The 25,338-nt window shown below is 45.1% G+C and overlaps 1 protein-coding gene across 2 annotated transcripts in view; it reads right to left on the reverse strand.

Annotated features, from left to right (window-relative positions):
* The window catches only part of KDM4B (lysine demethylase 4B), a 165,153-nt gene that overhangs the window by 107,161 nt on the left and 32,654 nt on the right, over positions 1–25,338 (reverse strand). For both annotated transcript variants that reach the window (XM_044998466.1, XM_044998467.1), the window contains exons 2-5: positions 19,725–19,887; positions 13,903–14,078; positions 12,904–13,018; positions 7,098–7,291 (exon numbers count right to left, since the gene is read on the reverse strand). In XM_044998466.1, coding sequence (XP_044854401.1) covers positions 7,098–7,291; positions 12,904–13,018; positions 13,903–14,078; positions 19,725–19,865 — 626 coding nt within the window. In that variant the 5' untranslated portion in view covers positions 19,866–19,887. The remainder of the gene's footprint in view (positions 1–7,097; positions 7,292–12,903; positions 13,019–13,902; positions 14,079–19,724; positions 19,888–25,338) is intronic.

A 25,338-nucleotide genomic window follows, 5' to 3' on the forward strand; every position in this document is an offset into this window, starting at 1 on the left:
AGCAAGGATAAAATGTCCTGCCTCTGCATTTAGCACTGGGAAGGAAAGAAGCTGGCATAGCTGAGCTTCACAACAGCATTAGGCAGGTCATTTTCTTTATCCAAGATCACTCCCGAGGGATTAACATTTTCTATCCTGGAGGACGGGGAGGGCAAGGGTTCCGGCCAAGACAGCTGCAATGCACCCTGAGACAATAATGAAAAACAAAATCTGCAGCAAAACTATCAGCTCTTTTCCATTTGCAGCTGTTGCAGTATATGCCATTGGTCAGGAGAGAAGGAAGGAGGGTTCTCAAATACATTCCATCTCCAGATAAACAATATCTTAGCATGGAAACAAACATCTGTCAAATTGATCTCCCCATTTCATCTCCACTAAAAAATATGGGGATTTAGGCCCTAACAATGCTGGGATCAGAAACAGGCTAGTTAAAAGCATGGCTGAGGCAAGCAAGTTTCTCATACGATTTTCCTGACCATTGTGGACAGAGATTTATCCTATGCAGGGAAGCCTCCTCCCACATTGCTTTGACTCAAGCTATGTTTTTGGAGAGAAAGTTTTAAAGAATGTTACTCCACTGGTGTTTGGGGGGAAAAAAAGATCAAATAGTGCGACTATCCATATACAGGGATGCTCTCAAAACATCTAAGACACACCCTTATTACACACTTAGTGGGCTCCACACCACAGATCTGAGGCTACCTAACAGTATGAGACTTACTGTCTCATGTACATATCCAACTAAATTCACAGTATCAAACTCATTCACAATTTAAGGACTTGTTTAGGTACTGAATAATTCTTCATACTAGGGCAAAGACATATTTCAAATGTAACACAGTTGTGCACTTCAGGGCAAGGGTAGATTAAAGACTATATTAGCTTTAACCTCAATGGCCAGCTTTTCTAAAGGCCAGAACACAATTAAAAATTGTTCAACTGTAATTAACCACACCCTCTAAGTTAGGAATTCATGCTCTAACTGTATCTCAGCAAACTAAACAAGCTGCATAAAGGGAATCAATGACAGCAATTCTGCTACTAACTTGCTCTGTGAAATGGGTACATATTAACACTCACCTACTTCAGAAGGCTGTTTCGAGGCAATGTCTGTAAAGCACTTGGAAATCTTCAGATGGCAACAGTGCAAAGCAGTGTTATCCCCTCGAGGGCTGATTCAGGTACCTTAAATCTGCATGACTGCTACTGCAGCTCTGAGTGGATATAGTGACCAAGCTTCAACATAGGATATAAGAGAGCTTATATAAACTCAGGCTAGGTCTACAGTGAGGGGGGAATCGACCTAAGATACGCAACTTCAGCTATGCGAATAGCATAGCTGAAGTTGGCGTATCTTAGGTCGATTTACCTGGCCGTGAGGACAGCAGTGAGTCGACCACTGCTGCTCCCCTGTCGACTCCGCTTCCGCCTCTCACCGCAGTGGAGTTCCATAGTTGACGGCAGAGCGATCGGGGATCGATTTTTATCGCGTCTAGTGTAGACGCGATAATTCGACCCCCAATAGATCGATAACTACCCACCGATCCGGCGGGTAGTGCAGACATATCCTCAGTACATGGCACCTTGTAGCATTGGTATTGTCATGGCTTCAACACAAACTTTTGAATTCACAAAGGCTGAGACAAAAGACATCCCTCAGCAGAGTGTGATGAGCAGAGAGCATTGGTCTTGGCATTCAATTTAGTTGCTTTTGCCATTATAAAGTCAAGTCTCCTGTTAACGTCATTTGACAATTTGCTGCATTTTAAAGTTCCACATATGGGTTTATAAGGTAATTATACATAATACGTATAATTGATACAGTAAAAACTCCTACCACAAGAGGTTTAATACAGGCTGCAAACTGGAATAAATTCAAACTTTAGAAAATGAAGACAGACTATGAAAAGGTTGTAATTAAGCTACTAATGTAAGATGAACAGTATATTATAATTAGGGAGAGACATGCAAGCAAGAGACTCAATCTGGCAGCTCCATGACTGTGAAGCTTAAAATGAAATTACTCAACAGCTCAAAGTTTCCTGAAGTGTATGTTTGAGTCGAGGTGCCCCCTTCCTAACTCACGCCTCAAAGAATGGCCTCTGCTGGGCTTGAGACAGCCACATGGTCATCACAACATGCTACAGATGAATCTGAACATTGGAGCATCAAAGGAGACATGATCTAGCTTCTCTGACAAGAGGCAAGCAAAACACAGTGCCCCCTTTGGGTTGATCTCTACAGCAGGAACAGCACCAGCTGAGGACAGACACTGTTACCCATCTCTTCTCCCAGGGGGGGTGTGTTATGATGACCTAGAAGAGGTGTAAGTCAATAGGCAGACAACGGATCAAATATGGACCGCCACACACTTTTGAATGAACCCTGAAATCTTTGTATTTAATTATCATCATTGTTGTTTTATTATGTTCTCTGGAGTCTATCCTTGACTATACCTTGACCAAGAAATTTGGATCTTGACAAAAATAATTGACTACCCCTGATCTAGAAGCTGAGGGACCGAGGCAATTGTTTAGTGAGAGTTTGGAAGCAGAGAGAAAGCTGCCCTTCTTGACACCTTCTATCTCTCTTATCACTGGATGACCCTCCACTGCCTGCACAATTCACTTTACTCTCAACATTTCGCATCTGCTTCCCTTGGAAATGAGATTGGAGGAGGAACTGATTTTGCCACAGTTTGTTCTGCTCAGTTTATGAAAGTGAAGTAACACAAGGAGGTGTTGGCACCAGGGCTTCTGTGCAATGAAATACACACACACACACAAAAAACAAGCAGCTGTACAACCAAACAGTTTATACTCAGGGTACTAAGAAGTCATCTTTACCACTGAAATGCAAACATTCATTGCAACTCCCATATCAACATACACAATTCATGCTTTGTGGAGGCTGACTTACCCCAGAATCTCTGAGGACAGGAATGGAGAGGCTACTCCACAATGACTTCTTCTGGGCACACTCCCCACTGAGACTCATCCACACAAAATCTCTCTCCTATATCATATTGCATACCTCCCTCTCCCGTGAGAGCCTTATCATATTCACTTTATGTTCACTGGAAAGAGTCGTGAAGTGGCTTTCCACAGTCCAAATTTTCCTCACCCTCCCTGTGGAGAGTTGAAGGGCTTCTTCCCTTTACCAAGTCCTCTGAAAAGTAAAACTTGGAGGGGGATAATTCCAGCAGAACCCACCAGGGCCAGAGTCTGGGAGGCAACCTCATTCAGCCTGATTTCTGCCCCCTTCCTGGCAGAAGGAAGATAAGCAGCCTTTTAGGCTGGGCAAGATCCCCTCCACTGCAAAGCAGGACTATTCACTAGAGACCTGACAGCATCATTCTGGATTAAACTAAAGAAACCTAAAAAAAAAAAAAAGATGTGGATAAGAAAAATATTTATATTTACGTGTGTATGGGGGGTATATTTATTTATTTGATGGACTACTTTGAGCAGGTGGAAGACCACCAATATAGAAAGGATCATTCAGTGTCAGTGTAGAAATATCTCTAGCTGACAACCTAACAATAGCCCTCCCTCTATTATTGCAGAGCACAGCGCCAAACTGGTCGAGTTTGTAACTCTCTGCACTCCTGCTATTCCCCGAGGTGCCTCTAAGATGATCACTGCCAGGGTCGAAGAGTCTATAAAAAGGATGAAGAACGCTGGGAAATTTCCACGAAGGTGCGGCCAGAAAAACAGAACCATCATTACAGACATCTCTGAGGCCAGCCTGCTGTGCAGGAGTCTCTGCTCTGAAGTTCAGGAGCTCCCCGCACTGATTTGTAGCAGCACTGCAACCATAGCTGGGAGATGAGAATTGGCAAGCATGCCTGAAAATTCTCCGGTCTGCTCAGAGCAGTTTGCAGACTCCAGACTCCTTATCAGACAATGTGCTTTCACAGAAGAGCTTCAGAAATCATTAATTGGAGCTGTCAGGGTGAAGAGCAAGGAGGAAAAGACTTGGGCAAGTGATGTGCTCGCCTTGCGCTTAAGGGAACAGTGGAAGTCCTGCCAAACCAGCAATGGCATCTTGTCACAACACATCTACCTTTGTGTTAGAGACTGTCATCTATATAACAAGCTCAGCCCAACAGAAAAATGTTTTGCCCAACCCATGGCCTGACCTCAACATCCTTATTTTTCATAATATTTGCTTTATGTAATTGGTTACAATACAAAACCTGCCCAGCCACTGAATGGCTGGGTTACTCTAAAATCTTATCCACCCTCCATTGCTAAACATGGCACAATCAGCTCTCCACCACTTGCAGAGTACTCATGTAATTTTAATGGGCAAAAAACAAAAAATACACACACACACAAATCTCATAAGTTCCTTTAAAAGCAGGTTTTATCATTTCTCCTCCCCACCCCATGCACAAATGTCTGGTGGTTGCTCTCTTCAACAACTGTGATTCCTCTTTACTTCTCCACTAGGAACTGGGATTCAGTTTTTGCAGGTGGTCTCTTGCTTCACTTGCCCCCACCCCCAACTCCTGAGCAAGATGAAAGAAACAAAAGCAGATGAAACCCTCTAAGCACTTTGGCAGCTGTTGGCTCTATGACACAGGTTGAGCTTTCAGTTCTCTCTGTTTTGCCTCCTTCAGGTAACTATGCAGCACACACAGTCATCTTTAGCTACAAGCTCCACTTCTCCCACAGAAACAGGGGCTAGCTTGTGGGAATCCCAGTGTTTAATGCAGAACTGGTATTGAGGGAAGACGCAACAGCATTACAGGAAGAGCTGGTTGTCCTTTTGATAAGCATCGCTGCCCGTTACTTGTATTACTCCACAAAGAATTAGTGAAACTGGAAAAATGCAGGGCAGAAGGGCAACATTTAAAGTCAGGCCTCATATGCCTACAGTGCCATTTAAAAATGGCTTCTTTTCTCTAGACTCTACAGGTCTGTCGCATCTTACACACATTCAACATGTGCAATTTCAGCTTTACGCAGTCGGCAAAAAACAAAAAAAGAGAAAAATAACAATTTTAATACTGTACCTGTAGTGCGGGCGATTCCGCCCGCCATTCAACTCAATGTCATTTTGACTATACGCGTTTTTCGCTTTACGCGCTAACCGCGGAACGGAACCCCCGGGCAAGATGAGACTCGCCTGTATTCTTAAACCTTCACTCACAAAATCCAAATGCTACTGCGTAGGGTCTTTGTATACAAAGCAGCAGCTGCTATTTTGGTGCTGGGCCTACGTTTCTCTCAAGAGATAAACTGGTGTCATTCCTGTTTTCTGAAGGCAACACTCCTCTTCTGGGTACAGAATGAAAAACCTCAAGAAACAAAGGAAAAGGGGATGACTGTGCACAAACGTGTAAAGGAGTGACAGGTGTCATTAAAACCACATGTCCCCAATGCAAACCCTGTTTACATTAAAGATGGGTTCTGCACGTAACATTTTAGAGCACACATTTTACATCAACTTACATCTATATGCTGATGTGTGGCTTTAGACTACCAAAACCAAGACTTTACGCTTCACCTTTCCTCACGTTCACTGCTATGTGGTTAAAGGATAGTAAAAATGTCTGATGCACCTCTGGCACCACCTAGTGGAGACAAGGGACCAAATAAAGATGATTTTGGATGTGCTGCTTCCAAAGACAGAGACAACTTGATGGTATCTAAAATGAAAGTTTGTCACTTTTTATTCAGAGCCCAGAGATCCACTTCTCCTCAAGTCACACTAGTTTATCGTAGAGTGCATAACTGCTCCTGTTGGTCCTTTCACCTCTGCCTGAATAAGAGAAACCGTGAAGCCAGGTGAGCCACAAAAATAGATTAATATCTTCCATTGGGTGATTCAAAGATTTGCACCAAGACCATGGCTGAATGTGTCACAGACCAGCCCCATCCTCCCCATTCCCTCTGCGTTGTAAAGGAACACCATATTTATCCATTACAGGCTCCTTCCTCCTGGCAACTCTCATACACCCGCAGGCTCTATCAGCCTGGAGATAAGTGGCATCACTGGGGACTCCTATTGTTGAGAGATGGGAAGATCTTGTCTGCCAGTGCCAGGGCACAGTGACAAGAGCTTTACTGTGACATTTAAGCTTGAATTTGCATGCAAATGTCAATATTTATTAGTCACATCAAGATCCCCAGCAAATCACTCTTTTGGGTCGACAAGTCTCTCTGGTTATACTTTTAAACAGAAGGAAGCCTGTGGAAACCAAATATACAGGCTTTTTATAAGCTATTTAATTCCATCTTCCCTGACTCCCCCATTTCACCCTATTTATTGATCATTTTCATAGAAAGTTAGTTTTAACCAGGAAATGCATAAACGCCTCCAAAAAATACTTAATATGCTGATTCAAGAATCAGCCAGGAAGTAGTAATTCCCTCAGCTTCCTCCAGAGATTGGTAATATCTGGCATATTGAACTGTAGAAGCTTAAGATAACAGATGCCGTCTGCCGCACAGCAAAATGTGAGGACTGCAGTGTTTTAATACTGAAGTGCTTCAGCAGTGCTCATGTTTCACTATCACTGTTCTCTTATGTCTCTCAGCTTCCACCCTTTGCATTCATTACAAGAAGTCTTAATGTTGAAATACAGCTCTCACTGGTTTTAGGCCCTTCCCTCCCCAAGAGCCCTGTTCTCTTATGGACACCCTTAAAGGAGGATGCCAGAGCCAGGACTTATACTTCAAAGCAAGACAGAGAAGTGAAGGAAAGATAATGTATTAAAATAGCAAGTAGGAGAGAAAGAGTGGGGAAAGAAAGAGCCTGTGTAGACCTCTATTGGAATAGCCTGCAAAGGAATGCTAGTGTAGACTGGGTTTTCAGGAGTTTTTTGTGCAATGAAAGTAGCCAGCTGTTTATGTCAGTACAACTAATCTGAAGTCTAAGGGGTACTAACTTACAGTGATGTCAACTTTATGACCAAATATATTCACTTTCATCTTATTGTCAATTACTAGCAGTTGGCTTCCTATCAAGGTTGTGTACTGGAGTTATACACAAGACCTTACACAGAAGTAGAAAATGAGGCTAGGGTAGTGTCCGAGCAGAGACAAAGGTTCATGACTATTTCTCTCATCAACATTCTAACCACTTACCAGGATTTTGGCTCCCCAAAATGTAGGTAGTTGATGCTGTAGAGATCCATGTCCTCAGTATGCCATGCAAATGTTGTTTTCCACATGCCAAAATAAAGGTAGGGGGTGTTCACACCTTCTATGATAATCCCACATTCATGCTCCACCATGTCCAACAGGGTGTTCAGATTCCCAATATTCCACTCTTCTACATCCTACAAGACAAGAGGGCTCCACTCAGCATAGTCGAAGTAGAAACATATCAGGAGCTGCTTTAGCAGAACAGACTGATAATTCTTGATCTGCTCCAGTATCCTGGCTCCAAAATTTGCTGAAGTCAGGTACGTCATAGGTACAATACGACACAACAAAGAAATAAGGGCTAACTTCCTGAGCCCAAAGAGGGATCAATGCATGCTCTGAAACATGACAGTGATAGACCTTGCAACATTTTTATCTTGGTTAATATGAAGTCAGAGGCTACTCTTTTATATAAATAGATTTTTTTTTAAATCCATCTATTTTACGCAGTGCAGTTTATGCCCTACATCTCCTCCCCCCCCCCCAAGTAATTACAAAAGCTATAAGATGCACAAAAAGGTTAAAAGGAATTATGTTCACATCCAAAATTTTATCTCTCTTTAAAGCCTAAAATTTGGATATAAATTTATTCTAACGTCTTGTGTTTTCCAGACAGGCTTCTGTGTCTGCACTAATTCAGCTCCTTTAAGTTCCAATCATTTCCAATATATTTGTTTTTTTTAAATAAATGTTCACCATACACTAAGGCAGGGGTAGGCAACTTATGGCACATGTGCCGAAGGCGGCACGCGAGCTGATTTTCAGTGGCGCCCACACCGCCCAGGTCCTGGCCACCGGTCCGGGGGGCTCTGCATTTTAATTTAATTTTAAATGAAGCTTCTTAAATATTTTAAAAAACATTTACTTTACATGCAACAATAGTTTAGTTATATAATATAGACTTACAGAAAGAGACCTTCTAAAAACCTTAAAATGTATGACTGGCACGTTAAACCTTAAATTAGAGTGAGTAAATGAAGACTCGGCACAGCACTTCTGAAAGGTTGCCGATCCCTGCACTAAGGAAAGGTTTTACTACTTTTTTGGTAAGGCTTCAAGATAGTGTTTAATTAGAAGCTGCATTATCTCCAGAGCAGGCATGTGTGTTCTGTGGGGGCTCCACCACTGGGAAACTGACTCAATCAGAAAAATAAAATTGAGTAATAGTAAAGTAAATTTACATGCTCTCTTCAAAAAACTTTCAAGTGAAGGATCCACTTTGAGGACACTGATCAAGTGCACTGGACTGTATAGTGCCTATACCAGTAGATGGCTCTAAAGCAGCAGCCGTCCTTCACTGAACAGACTGTTAGATGCAGTGCTTTCAAAAGTGCCCTTAATTAATGAGAATACATGCAAAGCCAAAGTAAAATTACAGTGGCCCACCTCAAATGCTGGCCTAGAGATGTCATGAAGACAAAATTGGGATGTGGAATTTTTCTATTTTCAAGATTTTAAGAGAAGCAACAGTGGAGAGAAAAAAAGTTTAACAGTTCCTGTTAGTTGGTTTTCTCCATCTCAGTAGAGACTGGTAAGACCACAGATGAGCACAAGCTGGTAGCGGAAAGGTTGACCGAGTGTAGAATTTCCAAAAGGAAGCTAGCAGTGCCCCATATGTATTCAAAATAGTTCTTGAAATACCTGCTTCAGCTTGCTTGCAGCACCCATAGGATTAGTAGAGATTCAAGTTGCATCCACACTATTGCTTTTAAAAAGCAATTTAACTTAACATGGTTTAAATGGCTAACTGTTAAATTAAACCTTTTTCACAACCATATTAAAAGTATCTCTACTGTTATGCCAAAGACCAATTCAAATGCACTTTTCAATACACGGAAACATGGAACACGTTAAAGGTAAGTGTCCCTTGATTCCACTTTTATATCAACCTGCACAGCACCACAGAAAGGATCCCAATAAAAACACAAAAGGAAGTGGCACAACAAGTGTAACGTAACTACATATTTGAGCATTCCAAAACCTCAGTGATGGGAGCAACATAAATACTTAGACAAAGCCAGTTACCAAGAGTATGCGCATACATTTAAATGCCTGGTAATCCAATTACATGTTATCTGTTTATTTGAAGTGAATAACTGCTACTTATAAGGTTCAAATACGGGTGCAAAAATCAATTTTGAAAAGTTGTTTTTTGTTGTTGTTTTTTTAAAGAATCAATATATTTCATCCAGGTTATCATCACTGGAAAATGCCACAGGCATGCAAGAGATACTAATATTAATGTATTTAAGTCAAGTCAACGAACATTTTGAGTAACCACTGCTGTGGAAGGCCTCAATAATGTGTATTTATTCCAAGTCAGATAAGTGTGGGGGGGGCTGTATTTTTCTTTATACAATCAAGAAGCTCTAGTGTAGAATGTTTGTTCTCAATGTTTGCTCTGTTGTGTATACAGAAGCACTACACGTTTGACAGTGTGATCTCATTTTAACTGTCTAAATATTACAACCAGTCAGTCAACACTCCAGAGATGCAGTTTTCTACTCAAAAGGAAAGAAGGATGAGGGGACCATTGTATATTTCTTCTCTTCAAAGAGAACCTTATTCTGATTTTTAGAAGTTCTTTATAACCACTATCTAGTCCGGGGTCGGTAACCTTTCAGAAGTGGTGTGCCGAGTCTTCATTTATTCACCCTAATTTAAGGTTTCACGTGCCGGTAATACATTTTAATGTTTTTTAGAAGGTCTCTCTATACAAGTCTATATATTATATAACTAAACTAGTGTTATATTGTAAAATAAACAAGGTTTTCAAAATGTTTAAGAAGCTTCATTTAAAATTAAATTAAAATGTTGATCTTATGCCGCCGGCCCGCTCAGCCCGCTGCTGGTCTGGGGTTCTGTTCATCTAGGCCGGCAGTGGGCTGAGTGGGGCCTGCAGCCAGGACCCCAGCTGGGAAGGGTCTGGCAGCCAGAACCCCAGACCTGCAGTGGGTTGTGCGGGGCTAGTAGCCGGGACCCCAGACCGGCAGTGGGCTGAGCGGCTCAGCCCACTGCTGCTCAGAGGTTCCATCCACTGGCTCCTGCCAGCCAGGATCCCGGCAGCGGGACCCCCTCAGCCTGTTGCCGGTCTGGGGTCCTGGCCCTGCCCACATACAGCGGGTACCTAGCTTCTCCCTGGTTCTGGCCCATTCTCTTCCTCTCTCTGCACTGAGCTGAGGGTGGGAGTGGACCGAGCACAGGGCTGGGGGTGAAGGGTCTGGGCAGGAGGTTTGGGTGTGAGGACACTTACCTGGGCAGCTCCCATTTGGTGTGAGGGGTGCAGGTGGGAATGTGAGTGAGGGTGCAGGAGCTCCCGTTTGGTGCTCAGGGTGGAGCTGGGGATGTGCAGGGTGCATGGGATGTGGGGGGGGGGCTGGGGATCTGGGGGGTGCAAGAGTCAGGGCAGAGGGCTAGGCACATGTGAGGGGGTGCAGGTGTCAGGGTAGGGGGGCTGGGTATGTGTGGGGGTGCCAGAGTCAGGGCTGGGGTCATGCGGAGGGGTGGAGTCAGAGGGCTGGGTGGTACAGGGCTCAAGGCAGGGGCCTGGGGGAGGGTGTGGGGGTGCGGGGCTCAGGGCAGAGAGTGTGTGTGAGGGGGGTGGGGGGGTAAGGGCTCAGGGCAGAGGGCTGAACCCCCCGGACTCCCATGCCTATCTAACCGCTTCCCACCCCCTGACAGGACCCCCAGAACTCTGGACCCATACAACGCCCCCCCACTCCTCCCCTGACCATCCCCTCCAGAGACCCCCTCCACCCTAACTGCCTCCCCAGGACCCTCCTTGCTCCCTGTCCCCTGACTGCCCCGACCCCTATCCACCCCCCACCCCCTAACAGACCCTGGGACTCCCATGCCCCATCCAACCTCCCCTGCTCCCTGACTGCCCTCTCCAGAGACCCCCGCCCCTAACCACCACCCCCATCCAATCCACCCTGCTCCCTGTCCCCTGACTGCCCCCACCCCTTATCCAACCCTCCCCCACAGACCCGGACCCCTTACCACGAGGCTCCCCACTGATCCGGAGCCCACTGATCTGGAGCCCTGCCACCACACACGCAGCGCTCTGAGGAGCAGGGCTGCGCGCGGTGGCAGGGCTCCGGATGAGCGGGAACCATCTTTCCCTCCCCATGGAGCCAAACGCTGCCCCGCAGGAGCGCGCAGCCCCAGCCCCCAGAGCGCTGTGCTCATGGAGAAGGGGGGGGAAGGCTGGGGAGGGGCCGGTGGCTTGCTGTGTCATGCCCGGCTCTCCAGCCCGGGAGCGCGGACCCTGCAGCTTGCCGCGTCGTCAGGATTTTTAATGGCACACTGGGGTCCCGCCAAGCCCCAGCATGCCATTAAAAATTGGCTCGCGTGCCATAGGTTGCCGAGCCCTGATCTAGTCACTTTCCCCAGTGAGCACACAAAAGTCATCTTAGGACACTCGCAACCAATAAAAAAGTGTCCACTCTTCTGAAAAGAGATATTACAGTTACCTAAATAACCCCTGTAGTTCCAACTGGCTATGGGCTCTACTCTGCACATTGGGGTCTAACCAGTGAAACATGGTCACTCTTTATCCCAGCTCAGTGTAGGTAGGTGTGCAGGACAATTATACCCAAAATGAAGAATTAGAAATCCAAATCAATTTACTACTCATCCATGAAGCTAAAATGGTTTATAGAAGAACATTTCACCATTGACTTCAACAGGAGCAGAGTTAGACCAAGGCTGAATTCTTTTGAAAATCCCACCTCCGTGTACAAAAAAAACGAAAACACCACCACATATTTAATAACTTAAATATTTTGTAGATTTGTGTCTGGTTTAGAAGTTATTTTAAAATATTTTATATAAATTTGCATTTACATATTTAAAGAGAAAAAATGAGTAACTTTTTGTTAAGTAAGGTGGATTGAATTACAGTTTTAGATGGTTTAAAAATAGGTGAAGTCTGTAAAAATCAGATATTAGGGAAAGAAAAGACCCTTCATTGGTCCAATCCAGCTTTATCCTTAATATAATGTAGTACCTGTTTACTTGCCAGGGTACTTGGATTCTAAAATACTTGCCTATAAACAAAACTGTCCACATTAACCAAACATTTTAGATGTATTAAAAAAAGAGATTTATCAGTTTATATTCCGTTACTTTGTCTCCTCAAAAATGAGTGTTATTTTCAGTTAAAAGATTGTATTTACAGATAGTGAAGATAATTTTTTATTATGAGCACAAGGCCTGAAGTGTTGTGTTTCCCGATCGCCACAGCACTTCAGCAGAAATTTATTTCACTCTTTGGCTGCTTTTCCAAAGGGGAAAAAAAACCCCACCCGAAACGGGAAGGTGCGCTTGCTTTTCCTAGAGTCCATCTGGTTGGACAGTCCATTCTAACTGGGTGGCCATTTTCTTTAATGGTGTTGTGGATGAATCAGGAGAACAGATCACGAGTCTCATCTCTGCCAGAGGCTTTGTGTGATCTTTGATTAGGTACTTTTTGTCTGATTCTTAGCGAGGCTAAGCACTCTCGGCTTCCACTGACTCCATTGCCCAGCACTCTGAAAATCAGACCATATAGTTTCCCCATGAAGAAAACGGGGACAATACCTGCCCTCGCATAGGTGTTGCCAAGCTAAATTAACTGTTTGTAAAGTGCAATGCAATTCTAGTGCATTGCAAGGCACTGCAGAAGTATTATTGCTATTTATTCAGTAGGAACTAAACGTTATGGTCTATCTAACAAGCAGCTGAAAAGTATGTACATATCACTTACGGCATCATATAGTGAGCCACTGATATCTGCCCCATAAATTGGTGAGACGAATGTCAGATTCTTCCAGTATTTGCGTTCCAGGTCTTCAAAATCTTGGTGGCGAGGAGTACAGTACCTGACCAGCAAAGGGAAAAGCTAAGAGTTTAGGAACTTAGATGTTAAACAAGTATAGTTACTGTCTTCTATACTTTGAGCTACTTAGCAGACCCAGAGGAACCTATATCCGAACACCTAGTTAATCACTCTGTTCTCCCTACTATAACTGATTGGCTGCAACTAGTGTTCCCTCTAATTTTTCCCACCCATGTGCGGAATGAATTTTGTTATGTGCACCAATACAGAGGTGATGTGTGACATGAACCTGTGTGACACATCACCTCCATATTGGTGCACATAACAAAATTAACGTGGCAGGGTGGGGCCAAGGGGTTTGGAGTGTAGGAGGCGGCTCAGGGCTGGGGCAGAGGGTTGGAGTGCGGGAGGTGGGAGGGGTTGAGGGCTCCGGCTGGGGACAGGGAAGAGGGGTTTAGGGTGCAGTGGGGCTCCCCGAGGCTATGGTGGGGAGAGAGGTTGCCCCCCCAGCTCTCTCTTCCTGCGGCAGCACCTGGGCTGGGGGGGGAGAGAAACCTCTCCCCTGGCCGCGGCAGGTCCGGGTTGGGCTAGGGCTCGGGAAGGGGCGCCTGTCCCCCGGACACGGCAGGCTCGGGGCTGGGCTGGGTCGGGTCGGGCGCCTAGCCCCCGGCTGTGGCAGGTTCGGGCCAGGCTGGGTCAGGGGAGGGTGCCTGTACATGTTCAGCAGAACATACAAGAATGCTCCAGCACAGCCTCCTCCGATTACAAATCTGAAACATTACAAGTACAAGCCATTCCCACCAGAATGTTTCCAATTTAACAAGTTTGGCTGCAATTCCTTCCCAGCTTGTAAAGAAGAAAGACTTTCCAACTGCCCCTCCCAATTCATAATACCGCACCAGATTGTCACTCATAACAATTACATACTTCTCACTGTTGGCCAGACGCCGGTATTCTCCCACCGTCATGGGTTTCTTCTGTATATTATACTGGGTGAATAATCCTGACTGCCCAGTCACCACCTGCTGGATAGGCGCTGGGATGACCATGTCATCGATGTCATCATAAGTCTTTCGGGGCTTCCATTCCTTGGGAGGAATCACCTGGAAGAGGAGGAAAGAAAAACAAAAGTCACATCTATGCCATGCAAACACTTAACTTCTGCTAAGACAAACACTAGTGTAGGCATATTTCACGCTGCTGCAGTCCTCCAGCTACCATAGGCCAGCCACATGCATTTTAACCATCATGTCACCTAACCCTGCTTAGAGCAGGCCTAGGTGACAGTGGTTAAAACACTGGCAGTCTGTCTACTACAAGCCCCTCCCACTGATGGAGCTGCACCAGAGGAAGATCAATGGTGAGAAATATTTTTTGAAGTTAGTTTAGACTTTCACTGTACATCAAAACAGTTTATACCCTTCTTTCCTGGAAAGTGGCATTTTTTTCTCTCCTGCCACCCTAAGAAATTGTAATAAATCCACTATCAGCCCTATTACAAGACAGTACCCACACCCACTGATTTCAGAGCCTTTTAGAGATTTCTAATGACACTATCCTCCCCATGGGGGAAAAACAATTAAAAATAGGGAGATTCAGAACACGACTGAAATTGTTTGGTATAACTCAATTATACCAATCAATTAGTAGTTTGCTTCTTTTCCATTATAAGTTTGTACAAGCCCTGATTTTACCTCAAAATGGAAAAACAGGAGCAAAAACCTGGTGAAAATCGAAAGGAATTTCCCCAGTTAGCAGTATGTTGTGGAATACCTCAGCATAGGACCCAGTCCAACTCAAGACTCCCATTGCCTTCACTAGGAGTTAGAACAGGCCCATACTGCAGAACTTCTTTTCTACTGGATACCTGCAGTACTACTCTATTTTTAATTTGCTTCATGGAATGATTTCAGGACCAGTAGTAATGTGAAGAAGGCTGGCAAAACCTGCTGAGATTGTCACATTAAAGTCTACAGATTATTAAACCCTTGTGAGCTTTCAAGGGGCTCTCAAGCTCTCTCTACACTAAACAGGAACAGAATTAGCCTGATGATTTCTATACATTAATTCTTGCTAGAGGAAATGCTAAAGTACTTTCCCTGGAGCGGAAGATCAGGACTGGGTTAGAAAGACTGTTTCAAAACAGGGTCTAAGAGCCCTTCCACATAGGGTTGCCAACCCTCCATGATTGTCTTGGAGTTTCCAGGAATTAAAGATTAATCTTGAATTAAAGATGTCATGTGATGAAACCTCCAGGAATACATCCAACCAAAATTGGACACCCTAGTTCAGGGGTGGGAAAAGTTTTTGGCCCAAGGGCCACATCTGGGTATGGAAATCGTATGGCGAGCCATGAATGCTCATGAAATTGGGGGTTGGGGTGCAGGAGGAGGTGAGGACTCCGGTGTGGGGCTGGGGATGAGGGGTTGGGGGTGCAGGAGGGTGCTCCAGACTGGAACCGAGGGGTTCAGAGGGTGGGAGGGGGAACAGGGTGCAGGAGGGGGTCAGGGGTGCAGGCTCTGGGGCCCACTTACCTCAAGCAGCTCCCAGAAGGAGCAGCATGTCCCCCCATGGCTCCTACACAGAGGCGTGGCCAAGCAGTTCTGCACACTGCGCCATCCGCAGGCACTGCCCCTGCAGCTCCTACTGGCTGCGGTTCCTGGACAAGGAGAGCTGCGGGAGTGGCGCTTGGGGTGGTGACAGTGAGCAGTGCCCCCAGCTGTCCCTATGCATAGGAGGGGGGAGCTGCTTGAGGGAGCGACGCAGAGCCCCGGCATGCACGGAGCAGGGTAAGCCCCCAACCCTGCTACCCAGCTGGAGCTCGAGGGCCGAACTGAAAACATCTGAAGGGCCAGATGCGGCCCCCGGGCCATAGTTTGCCCACCCCTGCTCTAAACCATGCTAAAACCTTGAGTAGCACAATTCAAGAACACTATTAAGCCACAGTTAGGTTCCATCATCAGTAAAAACTAAACAATTTTTAGCCATGTCTGGGAAACCCACTGACAACACTGTTAAATTTCAATATCTAGGCAGGACTTCAACACGTCTGCCCTACTGACTAAAAGACCTTGCTACAAGAAGAGGCTGATAGATAGGGGCACAAAGGGAGAAAGCAAACTTCAGTTCTCTTCAAACACAGGCCATGTGGCAGGATCATCGTGGTTTGTAAAATAGATGGGCCAAAAAAACCATGAGAAGAACTGTGTTGTAGGCCTTTCTGCCCATCTGGAAAATGAAGATAATATTCAGCTTCTTCACAGGGGCATTGAGAAGCTTAATTAGGTAGCTAGTGTTTATAAATTGCTTGGAAAACAAAGTTCTATATAAGTACTCAGTATGATTATTTCAAAACAACTCCCTTTACTCCAGTGCAATATTTCTTGTTATCGTGCTTAATAAATGGCCACAAGTCGATAAGGAGTTCTGTGGCAAAGTGGGTATTCACCCACAAAAGCTCATGCTCCAATACGTTTGTTAGTCTATAAGGTGCCACAGAACTCTTTGCCACTTTTACAGATCCAGACTAACACGGCTACCCCTCTGATACATAAGTAGATACAACTTTAGATAATGCTTTCCCAGCCAGAAGGCCGAGAAGGTACTACAGCTAGCACCTAGTTGATGTAAATAAAGAGGCACATATTTAGAATTCATATGCTTATTAGTTCACGCCAAAGCTGGATTGAAAAGGAATCCTTTCTATTTTAAGCAATGAAAACCATTAGAAGAGGCTTATCATAAAGAAAAGCAAAATTTGATGAAAAGACAGAGGTCCTGTCCATATTATGGCTGTAGCCCTACCAGCAACATCCATGTCTAAATAGCTTTTGCCAGCATAGATTCCCTGGCTGGCACAGATGGGGATTTTTGTCTGAGATCTGTGCTAAAAGCAGTGTTATAAAACCATACTAGATGCCACCTGGGGAGATGCAGGTGGTCTGCTGTGTTGTAGAGCACAGGTCTTCCCCCCTACCCCGCACCCCAACACAAAATAAAATAAATAAATAAAAGTGTGTCCGCACTGGTCAGGGAAATCCTGCTGGGTAAACTCCTAGGTAGAGATAATAGACTTCGTATAGACTCAGCCACAAAGGCCTAGGAAGGGAAAAGGCAAGACAAAAGTACAAAGATGATGGACAGAGCGCTCGTTTTAAGAAGTGAGCCACTAAAGATATAAGCATTGGCTCTCCTTAAGGATAGATGGCCCACTGTTTCCTGGCTCTTTCAGGCAAATGCTGAAGATGTGAAAAGACACTGCAGAGCAGTGTAGAGTTTGGAAGGTGAACGTGTCAGTTTAATTCTAGGCCTAAATGCTGAGGAGGTTCCCTTGTACATGGAAGGTGCATGTCGAAGGACAATGAGGAAACGTATTTCAAACTTGAAGAATAAAACATACAAATTTAAACAAAAAAAGGAGATTAATTATGATTGATAGATATGGAAGGATAGATTTGATTGTCAGGGAAATGGGTTCTCCAGAGTAAGGTGGGCTTTTTTGCCAATTAGAAGGCCATGTCTGGATAAAGTTGTCAAGGCACAAAACCAATATTCTGCAAAGCTGAGGACATAGTACTGTTGGAAAAGCTACCTCTTTCTGAGATTTGAATTCACCAACAGCTTTTAGACTAGTTACAATAATCTACTCCAGAGGACTCGGAGAGAATTAAATCATTAGTACGCTTGAGTGAGCAAGGAAACACTTCATGGAGAGCTTTTTATCAATACCAGGCTCCATTTTGCAATTTTGCAATAAAAGCAGTAATTGACCTGTTTTAACAAGGAGCAATTCTCTCATGCCTAACAGTTTTACTTTTCTGTGTGTGCGCTCTATTTTGTTCCATTAAATGTCAAGTGCATATCTGTCTTGTTAGGACAAATTAGTCCATCTGTGATGCAACAAGATATGGTCACAAAAGGATTTTTCCTAGTTAATTTGCCCTGATTTTCTCTCACATTTATGTTTATAGCATTTAAACTTAGAAATCAGATATGACCAGCTCTCACAATGGCCCAGTACTTAGTTTCATTTTGTTTTCTAGTCTTACACTGAGACGTTAGATAAAAATTCGAATACATTTTTTTAAACTAGGAATGACTATTTTTATAATCAACTGAGTGTCTGACAAAAATTACCCCATTTTCTTTTCCCCTAAAGGAGGACAAACTGAGGACATCTACTTCTCTGACTCATCACCAGCCATGTTTATTCAATACATTTATTGCAAGGATTAATACTAAATGTTATACACCTCTACCCCGATACAACACTGTCCTTGGGAGCCAAAAAAAATCTTACAGCGTTATAGGTGAAACTGCATTATATCGAACTTGCTTTGATCCGCTGGAGTGTGCAGTCCCGCTCCCCAGAGCACTGCTTTACCACATTATATCCAAATTTGAGTTATATCAGGTGACGTTATATCAGGGTAGAGGTGTACAAGGATTACTTGTTAATTAAAAATAAAAATAAATTTAAAAAACATTGCAGAATCAGTTAACCTTTTCTGACTGAATTTCCGGTGTTTTCGCTCATACATGCCTGCCAGCTTGACATCAGCAAACAGACATTTGGGAAGAAAAATAGGGATACCTTTGAACTACACTGAACTAGGGGTGCTTTTTAAAGGGCAGGGATAGTTAGCTCATATGCTACATGGGAATGCAGTAATAATTTACACCAAAATAGCATTTTTCAAACTATTTCAAAGCACTTCACAATAAACCCACTCACCTCCCTATCAGGGGGAATATTGACTACTTTTTACCGATGGGCAAACAGGCTCAAAGAACATAAGAACGGCCATACTGGGTCAGACCAAAGGTCCATCTTGCCCAGTATCCGGTCTTCCCACAGTGGAACGTCAGGTGCCCCAGAGGGAATGAACGGAACAGGTAATCATCAACTGATCCATCCCAGCTTCTGGCAAACATAGGCTAGTGACACCATCCCTGCCCACCCTGGCTAATAGCAATTGATGGACTTATCCTCCATGAACTTACCTTGTTATTTTTTTAAACCTTGTTATAGGCAAGGAGTTCACAGGTTGACTGTGCATTGTGTGAAAAAAATACGTCCTTTTGTTTGTTTTAAAAGAAATTACAGGTATGATTTTCAAAAGTGCCAAAGGGAATGAGGCGCATAACTCCACTGGGATTTGGGCATTAACTCCCCTTTGGCATTTTAAAATATGCATCCTATGTAAATTGCTTGAGGTCAGAGCATGTCCACAGCAGAATCAGAAGCAAACCTCAGAGTTCTGACTCCCAGCACACATTCGAATTATAGGTCATGCTGCTTCAGTACCAAGGGGCACATGCTATTAGATAGGAGTCTTTCAGACATCATGTTAACACAAGTCAGTGTCTAGTTCTCCAGCTAGAAATTAAAATCATTTATGATTGAAGAATAGGGAATAATCACAATGGTTTGGCCATTATGTCTCCTCATTAACAAAAATGTTCTAGTTTCCAAACATACAAACTATTTTTGCCTGGATTATTCATGCACATTACATGTAGACAACTTCGATAACACTCAAAGAAAGAGCAACACTAAATAAAAGCAAACTATTTCTCGCTAGTACTGTTTTGTAGACACCTGTCCCCAGATTCCTTCCTTGCAACATAATTTGTACTTCTCAACTGAGATACTGTATCCAGTACAACTGTTCATAAGCCCAATGCTGAGGTTTCCACCTACGAGGTTTTCAACTTCTCTAAACCCGGTATGTCGAGATCAAGCTCACCTTGGCAAGCCCTGCCCTATGAGCTCCCTGCGATTCGATGAAGGCAACATATTTCCCAAAGTTCCGAAACTCCTCTAGGGTAGGACGGAAGGTCATGATCTTACAGCCAGGGTTCTGTGGACTTGGGTTTTCAGACCCCATGTTTCCAGTGAGTTTTCAGCACCTGAAAAGTGAAAAGGCAAAGGGGTGGGGAAGTGACAGAGAGAGAGAGAGAAAGCAGACAAGTTAAAAGGGAAAAAAAAAACATTCCTTTCCTCACATTCTCTTGCACAAATCTCAAGATAAACATATGCAAGCTTCTCCATTTTCCCCACTGATCAAACATTTCAGAGCCCCATTGGTAAGGAGATGGCGAGCTTTTCGCCAGAAACAACTTTAACACTATATATTTTATAATCAGTGCCCATGTACACTATGCAGAGCCACAACTGCAAATAATAATTCTATGTAAGCAAGGTTGGAACAAGCTTTTCCCTGACATCTAGTGATGAGATTAGGGGGTGGGGTGGGGGATGTAAGATTTCATGGCCAGACTGTATTTACATGAACACACCTACTATGCCTAGGTATCCAGCAGATACCTGTGTTGCCCAAGTGATCAATTTTGGCTGGTGTTGAGTTAGAAATCACTTCAGTATTGAATACAGAGGTAATGAAATTTTGCCATCCTTATTGTAAGAGTAAAGGCCAGCAGGACTGTACTAAGGCTCTGTCTACACAAGCACTTTTATCAGTGAAACTTTTGTTGGTCGTGGTGTGAAAAAAAAAAACATACCACACCCCTGACCAACTTAAGTTTCACCCACAAAAGTGTTGTGTGGATAGCGCTGTGTCAGCAGGAAAGGCTCTCCTGCCGACATAGCCAACGCCGCTCGCTGGGGATGGTTTAGTTTGCTCGTTGCAGGTGGTTTAGTTATCCTGACAGGAGAGAGCTCTCTCGCCAGCAAAGAGCAGCTACACGGGAGACCTTACAGCAGCCCGGCTGTAGTAGCACAGCTGTGCCGCTGAAAAGTCCGTAGTGTAGACATAGCTGAAGCTTGTCCTGATTGAGGGGGTCACCTTCAACTGACCTGAAGTCGCTGACATGGGGTTCAGATGCCAAATCGCAATGGAGGGAGAGAGGGTGGGGACAGGTGTTTCCGCCTGGCGGTGTGGGCTTCTCCTAAGAGTCAGGCACCATTTGACCTGCTCCTCTCCACTGTTTAAAAACAGGGCTGATTAGGCTCCATCGACAGTCTTTTGTTTTGTTAAGCAATCGCTTTCGGTGATTTCAGCTCTAATCAGGTCTAAGTGATGAGCCACAGGCCATGTCTACACTAGCAGGCTTACAGAGGCACAGCTGTACTGATACAGACATGTCACTGTAAGATAGCTTGTGTAGCCACTCTATGCCAACAGGAGAGAGGTCTCCCATAGACATAATTAAACCACCTCCAGCGAGTAGCAGCAGTTGTGTTGGTGGGAGACCCTCTCCCACTGACAGAGCGATGTTCATATCGGTGCAACTTATGAGGCTCAGAGGGTGTTTTTTCACAGCCCAGAGCAACATATGTTATGTCAACAAAAGTACTAGCATAGACATAGTCTTAGACCTGCTGCAGGACAGTGTTTCTGTGGAAGAGATGGCCCAGCCTGTACTAGCAGTGAGGTTCCCTCACTAGCTGCTAAAATCACTGAGAGCTGGATGGAACCTCAATAGACCGACTCACAGAGGTCTCAGTAAAGAGACACGTGGCAGTAGAAGGTGATGGCACAGGGACATCGGTGGCAGAGCAGATGATGGAGTGGTGAAGCGAATGGTGGCATGACAAACGACAGCATGCAGTGACACAGGTGGACAGTGGTAACTGAGCAGTTGTGGCAGCAGCACAACTAAGGCACTGCTCGACGTCCCTCTCCCCCACGTCCCTGTGGGAGGCAAACTCACATGAACCCACTTCTGAACTCTGGTTCTCTGCTGACCAAGGACAGCAGCTGTAAGTGGGGTGGGGTGGAGGAAGAGGGGAGTGGCATGTTAAAGGAACATTTGTTTGTTGGGCTTTCACACTGCAAGGTGAGAAACGGAGGCAAAGGCCACTGGTCAATGTACTCTGGGCAGGAGTTTTGCTAATGGTCAGATATGTGCAAATCATGGTGTTTTCACAAATTAATGCCAGGTTCCTTGCCCTGTTTATTAAAAGTATTCTCTGCTAACCCAGACTCAGTGTTTGCGAGTGGGGAAGTATTGCCCCTTAGAGGCACCCACGGGTGGTGTTTAATTTTCCCAGATTACTGGGTGGGGCTCAAGCCAGTTCTGTGTTGTATTGTTAAGAGGGACCCCTGGATATTGAACCCAGCCCTTGTTGCTGCCGACTCCAGAAGGGTTACACTATATTTTAGATGTTTTGTTCCAACAAACATTTTTTAATGTGGATTAAAATAGCACAGTCCTGTTTTTCATTTTAATACAGTTTATTTCCTTTGCTGAGGCTTATGGCTTTTATTTACATTCCACTCTTTTCAGTATTAGAGTGTACAGACCTGATATACAGTTTTTGTACTGGTGTAACTATTCGTTAGGGGTGTGATTTTTTTTTTTGCATGTATAGTTATACTGGTACAATCCCTTTTGTGGTCACAGTTACACCAGTGTAGAGGTGCCCTGGATGTAGAAGAGCTGGACCAGACAAAACTAGAATAAAGCTGGTCAGAAAGGGGAAACACTTCAGAGAGCTAGATAAGACATACGACATGGCTACACTTGCACACGTAGAGTGCTTTGAGTTAAACCAGCCTTCGTAGAGCACAGTAGGGAAAGTGCTGTATTCTGTCCACACTGACAGCACACTGGCATGGCCACATTAGCAGCTCTTGCAAGGGCCACAGAGAGCAGTGCATTGTGACAGCTATCTCACCATGCAAGTGGCTGCAACGCGCTTTTCAAATGGGGGGAGTGGAGTGTGACAGGGAGTGTGTTGTGTGTATGGGGGGGGGAGAGAGAGTGGGTTTTTGAGGGGCTGAGAGCATGTCAGCATGCGGTCTTGTAAATTCAGACAGCAGCAGACCTCCCCACCCCGCCCCTCTCTCTCTCTCTCTCTCACACAGCATTCCACAGTAATGGTTGCTTTGTCTTAGAGCAGATAAGCAGCCTGCTGTCAAACAGAGCTTTCAAAGGGCATATCCAAAACAATGACAAAAGCGGCCACTTGAGTTAAGGGGATTACAGGAAGTTTCTGGAGGCTGATCAGAGTGCAGTAATGCAACACCTCATTCACTGGGGCGCATCAAACATTATTCTGCTCGCCGAGGTAGAGTACCAGGAGCGCTCTAGCCGTGGAGTCAGAGCGCTCTACGTGCCTTGCCAGTGTGGGCAGGCAGTGCGCTAGTGCGCCCGGAGCTCCTTTAATGCGCTGTAACTCACAAGTGTAGCCCAGCCCCTAGTCTTCATGCTCCATTAAAGGCACACATTCCCCATTAGTGAAAGTAGTGCAAAACCTCAAGATTCTGTTTGATTCCTTGCTAAACCCGTTGACCAAGTAGCTTCAATTTCTTTTCTTTTTTTTTGCCTCCAGCTTGCCAGAAAACTTTGTTCCTTCCTCATGGATCAGGACTGGGCCACAGTAATCCATGCATGTCACAATGAAGAATGTGCACAGAATTAACGTTCTGAGCTAGGGTGACCACCCATCCCGAATTGGGCAAGACAGGCCTGAAATGCAGAGTTTAAGTCCCAGTCTGAATGACTCCGGTACAGCAACTATCCCAGATTCCCTGCAGCACTGCTCCGCGCCTGTCCAATGCTCAGAGACAGTGCCAGCCTCTTCCCAATAGGGAGACTGAGGTGGGTCTTAGTCCCCCATTGCCACGAGGCCCCCGTCCTGGCCAGGCCAGAAGCCAGAGCTGGGCAGTAGTAAGAGCTGCCCAGGGAGCCTGGGCCACTGCAGGGAACCCCAGACCTTCCACTTGCCTTGGGCTGCATGCCCCGGGGGAGTGGGGACACAGGGCATCCATCCAGGGCACCCATCCAGGGCGGGTGGAGTAGCCTGGGCTCCCTGGGCAGCTCTTACCACAGCCCAACTCCGGCTTCTGACTTTGCCAGGGGGCAGGGCCTTAAGGGAAAGAGGAGAGGCTGGGAGCGTGGCTCCTGATGTGTCTGTTTTTGCCTTTTGAGAAGGTGGTCACCCTATTCTGCACAGAATTTCATTTTTTCCCCGGCAGAATTGGCACTGCAGAACTGTTGGCTGCCACTAGGGGCCACTGGACCCAACAGAACCTGGCTTCCAGATCGCAAATAGAGGACACTGCCCGTGGGAGGGGAAGGGGTTCCCAGCTGCTGCAGTTTCTAGCATACCCTGAAGGAAGGAGGCAGCATGCAGTGAGCGGAGTATCCAGCCCAGTGGGGATGGAGGCCCTGTGCAGTCTCAGCCCTGCAGAGTCCAACACTGAAGTCACCATAAGAAACTCCATACAAACCCAGCCTGACCAGTATCAGGCTGTTACACCCTCTGGATCCCTGGGCTTTGGGGGGAGAGGAGGTGGTGCAGGTGTCTAACCCCACAGCTGGGCTCGGGTGGGGGGGGGGGGGGGAGAGCAGGTTTCAGGGGCAGGGGGGCCCCGCAACTGTAACTCCCCCCCTCCAGCTCTTCCTCCCCAGGCAGTGTCCTCTTTTTGGGTACCTCTATATGGTAATCCTACAGTGGCAGGATGAAAAAACAAGAATTGACTAAAAGACCGGAGGGGCAGAGTTTTCCCCCCAGGATGTGCCCAGCTGGCACATGACACACCAGACTCAGTCATCCAACAAAAGCATAACAGAAAACAGGAACTGGGTTGTCATAGGGGTTTCTTTAACTTTCTACTCCTGTGGGAATCTTTTTTGTCGTCTGTATTGTTACAGACATACTTGCTGACAGGTGTTTTGAAATAAGTTACCAAAATGATTGAAACTGGCACGATTATATTGTGTTATTTTAACAAATAAAATATGCAGAATTTTAAAATATGCACAGAATTTTTAATTTTTTGGTTCAGAATTCCCCCAGGAGTAAATTCATTGTATCCGACATGAAATGAAAAGACTATGCACAAGTTCCAGCTGGTACAGAATGTGGCTACCCATCTTCTCCCTGGTTCAGGCTGCCATGATCACATCAGGTGTGTGCTCAATTCCCTCCACTGGCTCTCAGTCAGCTTCTGATGCCATTTTAAGGCCTTAGTCCTAGTTTTCAAAGCGATTAATATGTCAAGCTACAGCAAAGACCAAATTTCAATCTATGAACGCCTCCTCTGGGGCAATGCACACCACAAAGCCCAGGATGATGCAAGCAAGAGCTGGGGACAAAGCATTTTCTGTCAAAGAGAGTCAGCTATGAACAATTATCCAGACGAGATCAAGCAAATCCAGAGCCTGATCATCTTTTGGAAATTTAGCAAAGCCTCTCTCTCTCTGAGAAAGCCTTTCCACCGTGATACTCACAACCCAAATTCCCCTTTTATTCCAGAACCCCTCCCAACCTCACCCCAAATCATCCACACAAAAAAAGCAAGCAGAACTCTGACACCATAAAGGGAGGAATGCCAGAAACTCTATGAAGGCTCTCAGATAGTCGGTGATAGGGAGCAAACTTATGGGAAT

Source organism: Mauremys mutica, chromosome 24 (genome assembly GCF_020497125.1).
Source record: "Mauremys mutica isolate MM-2020 ecotype Southern chromosome 24, ASM2049712v1, whole genome shotgun sequence".
In the NCBI taxonomy this organism is placed as follows: Eukaryota; Metazoa; Chordata; order Testudines; family Geoemydidae; genus Mauremys; species Mauremys mutica.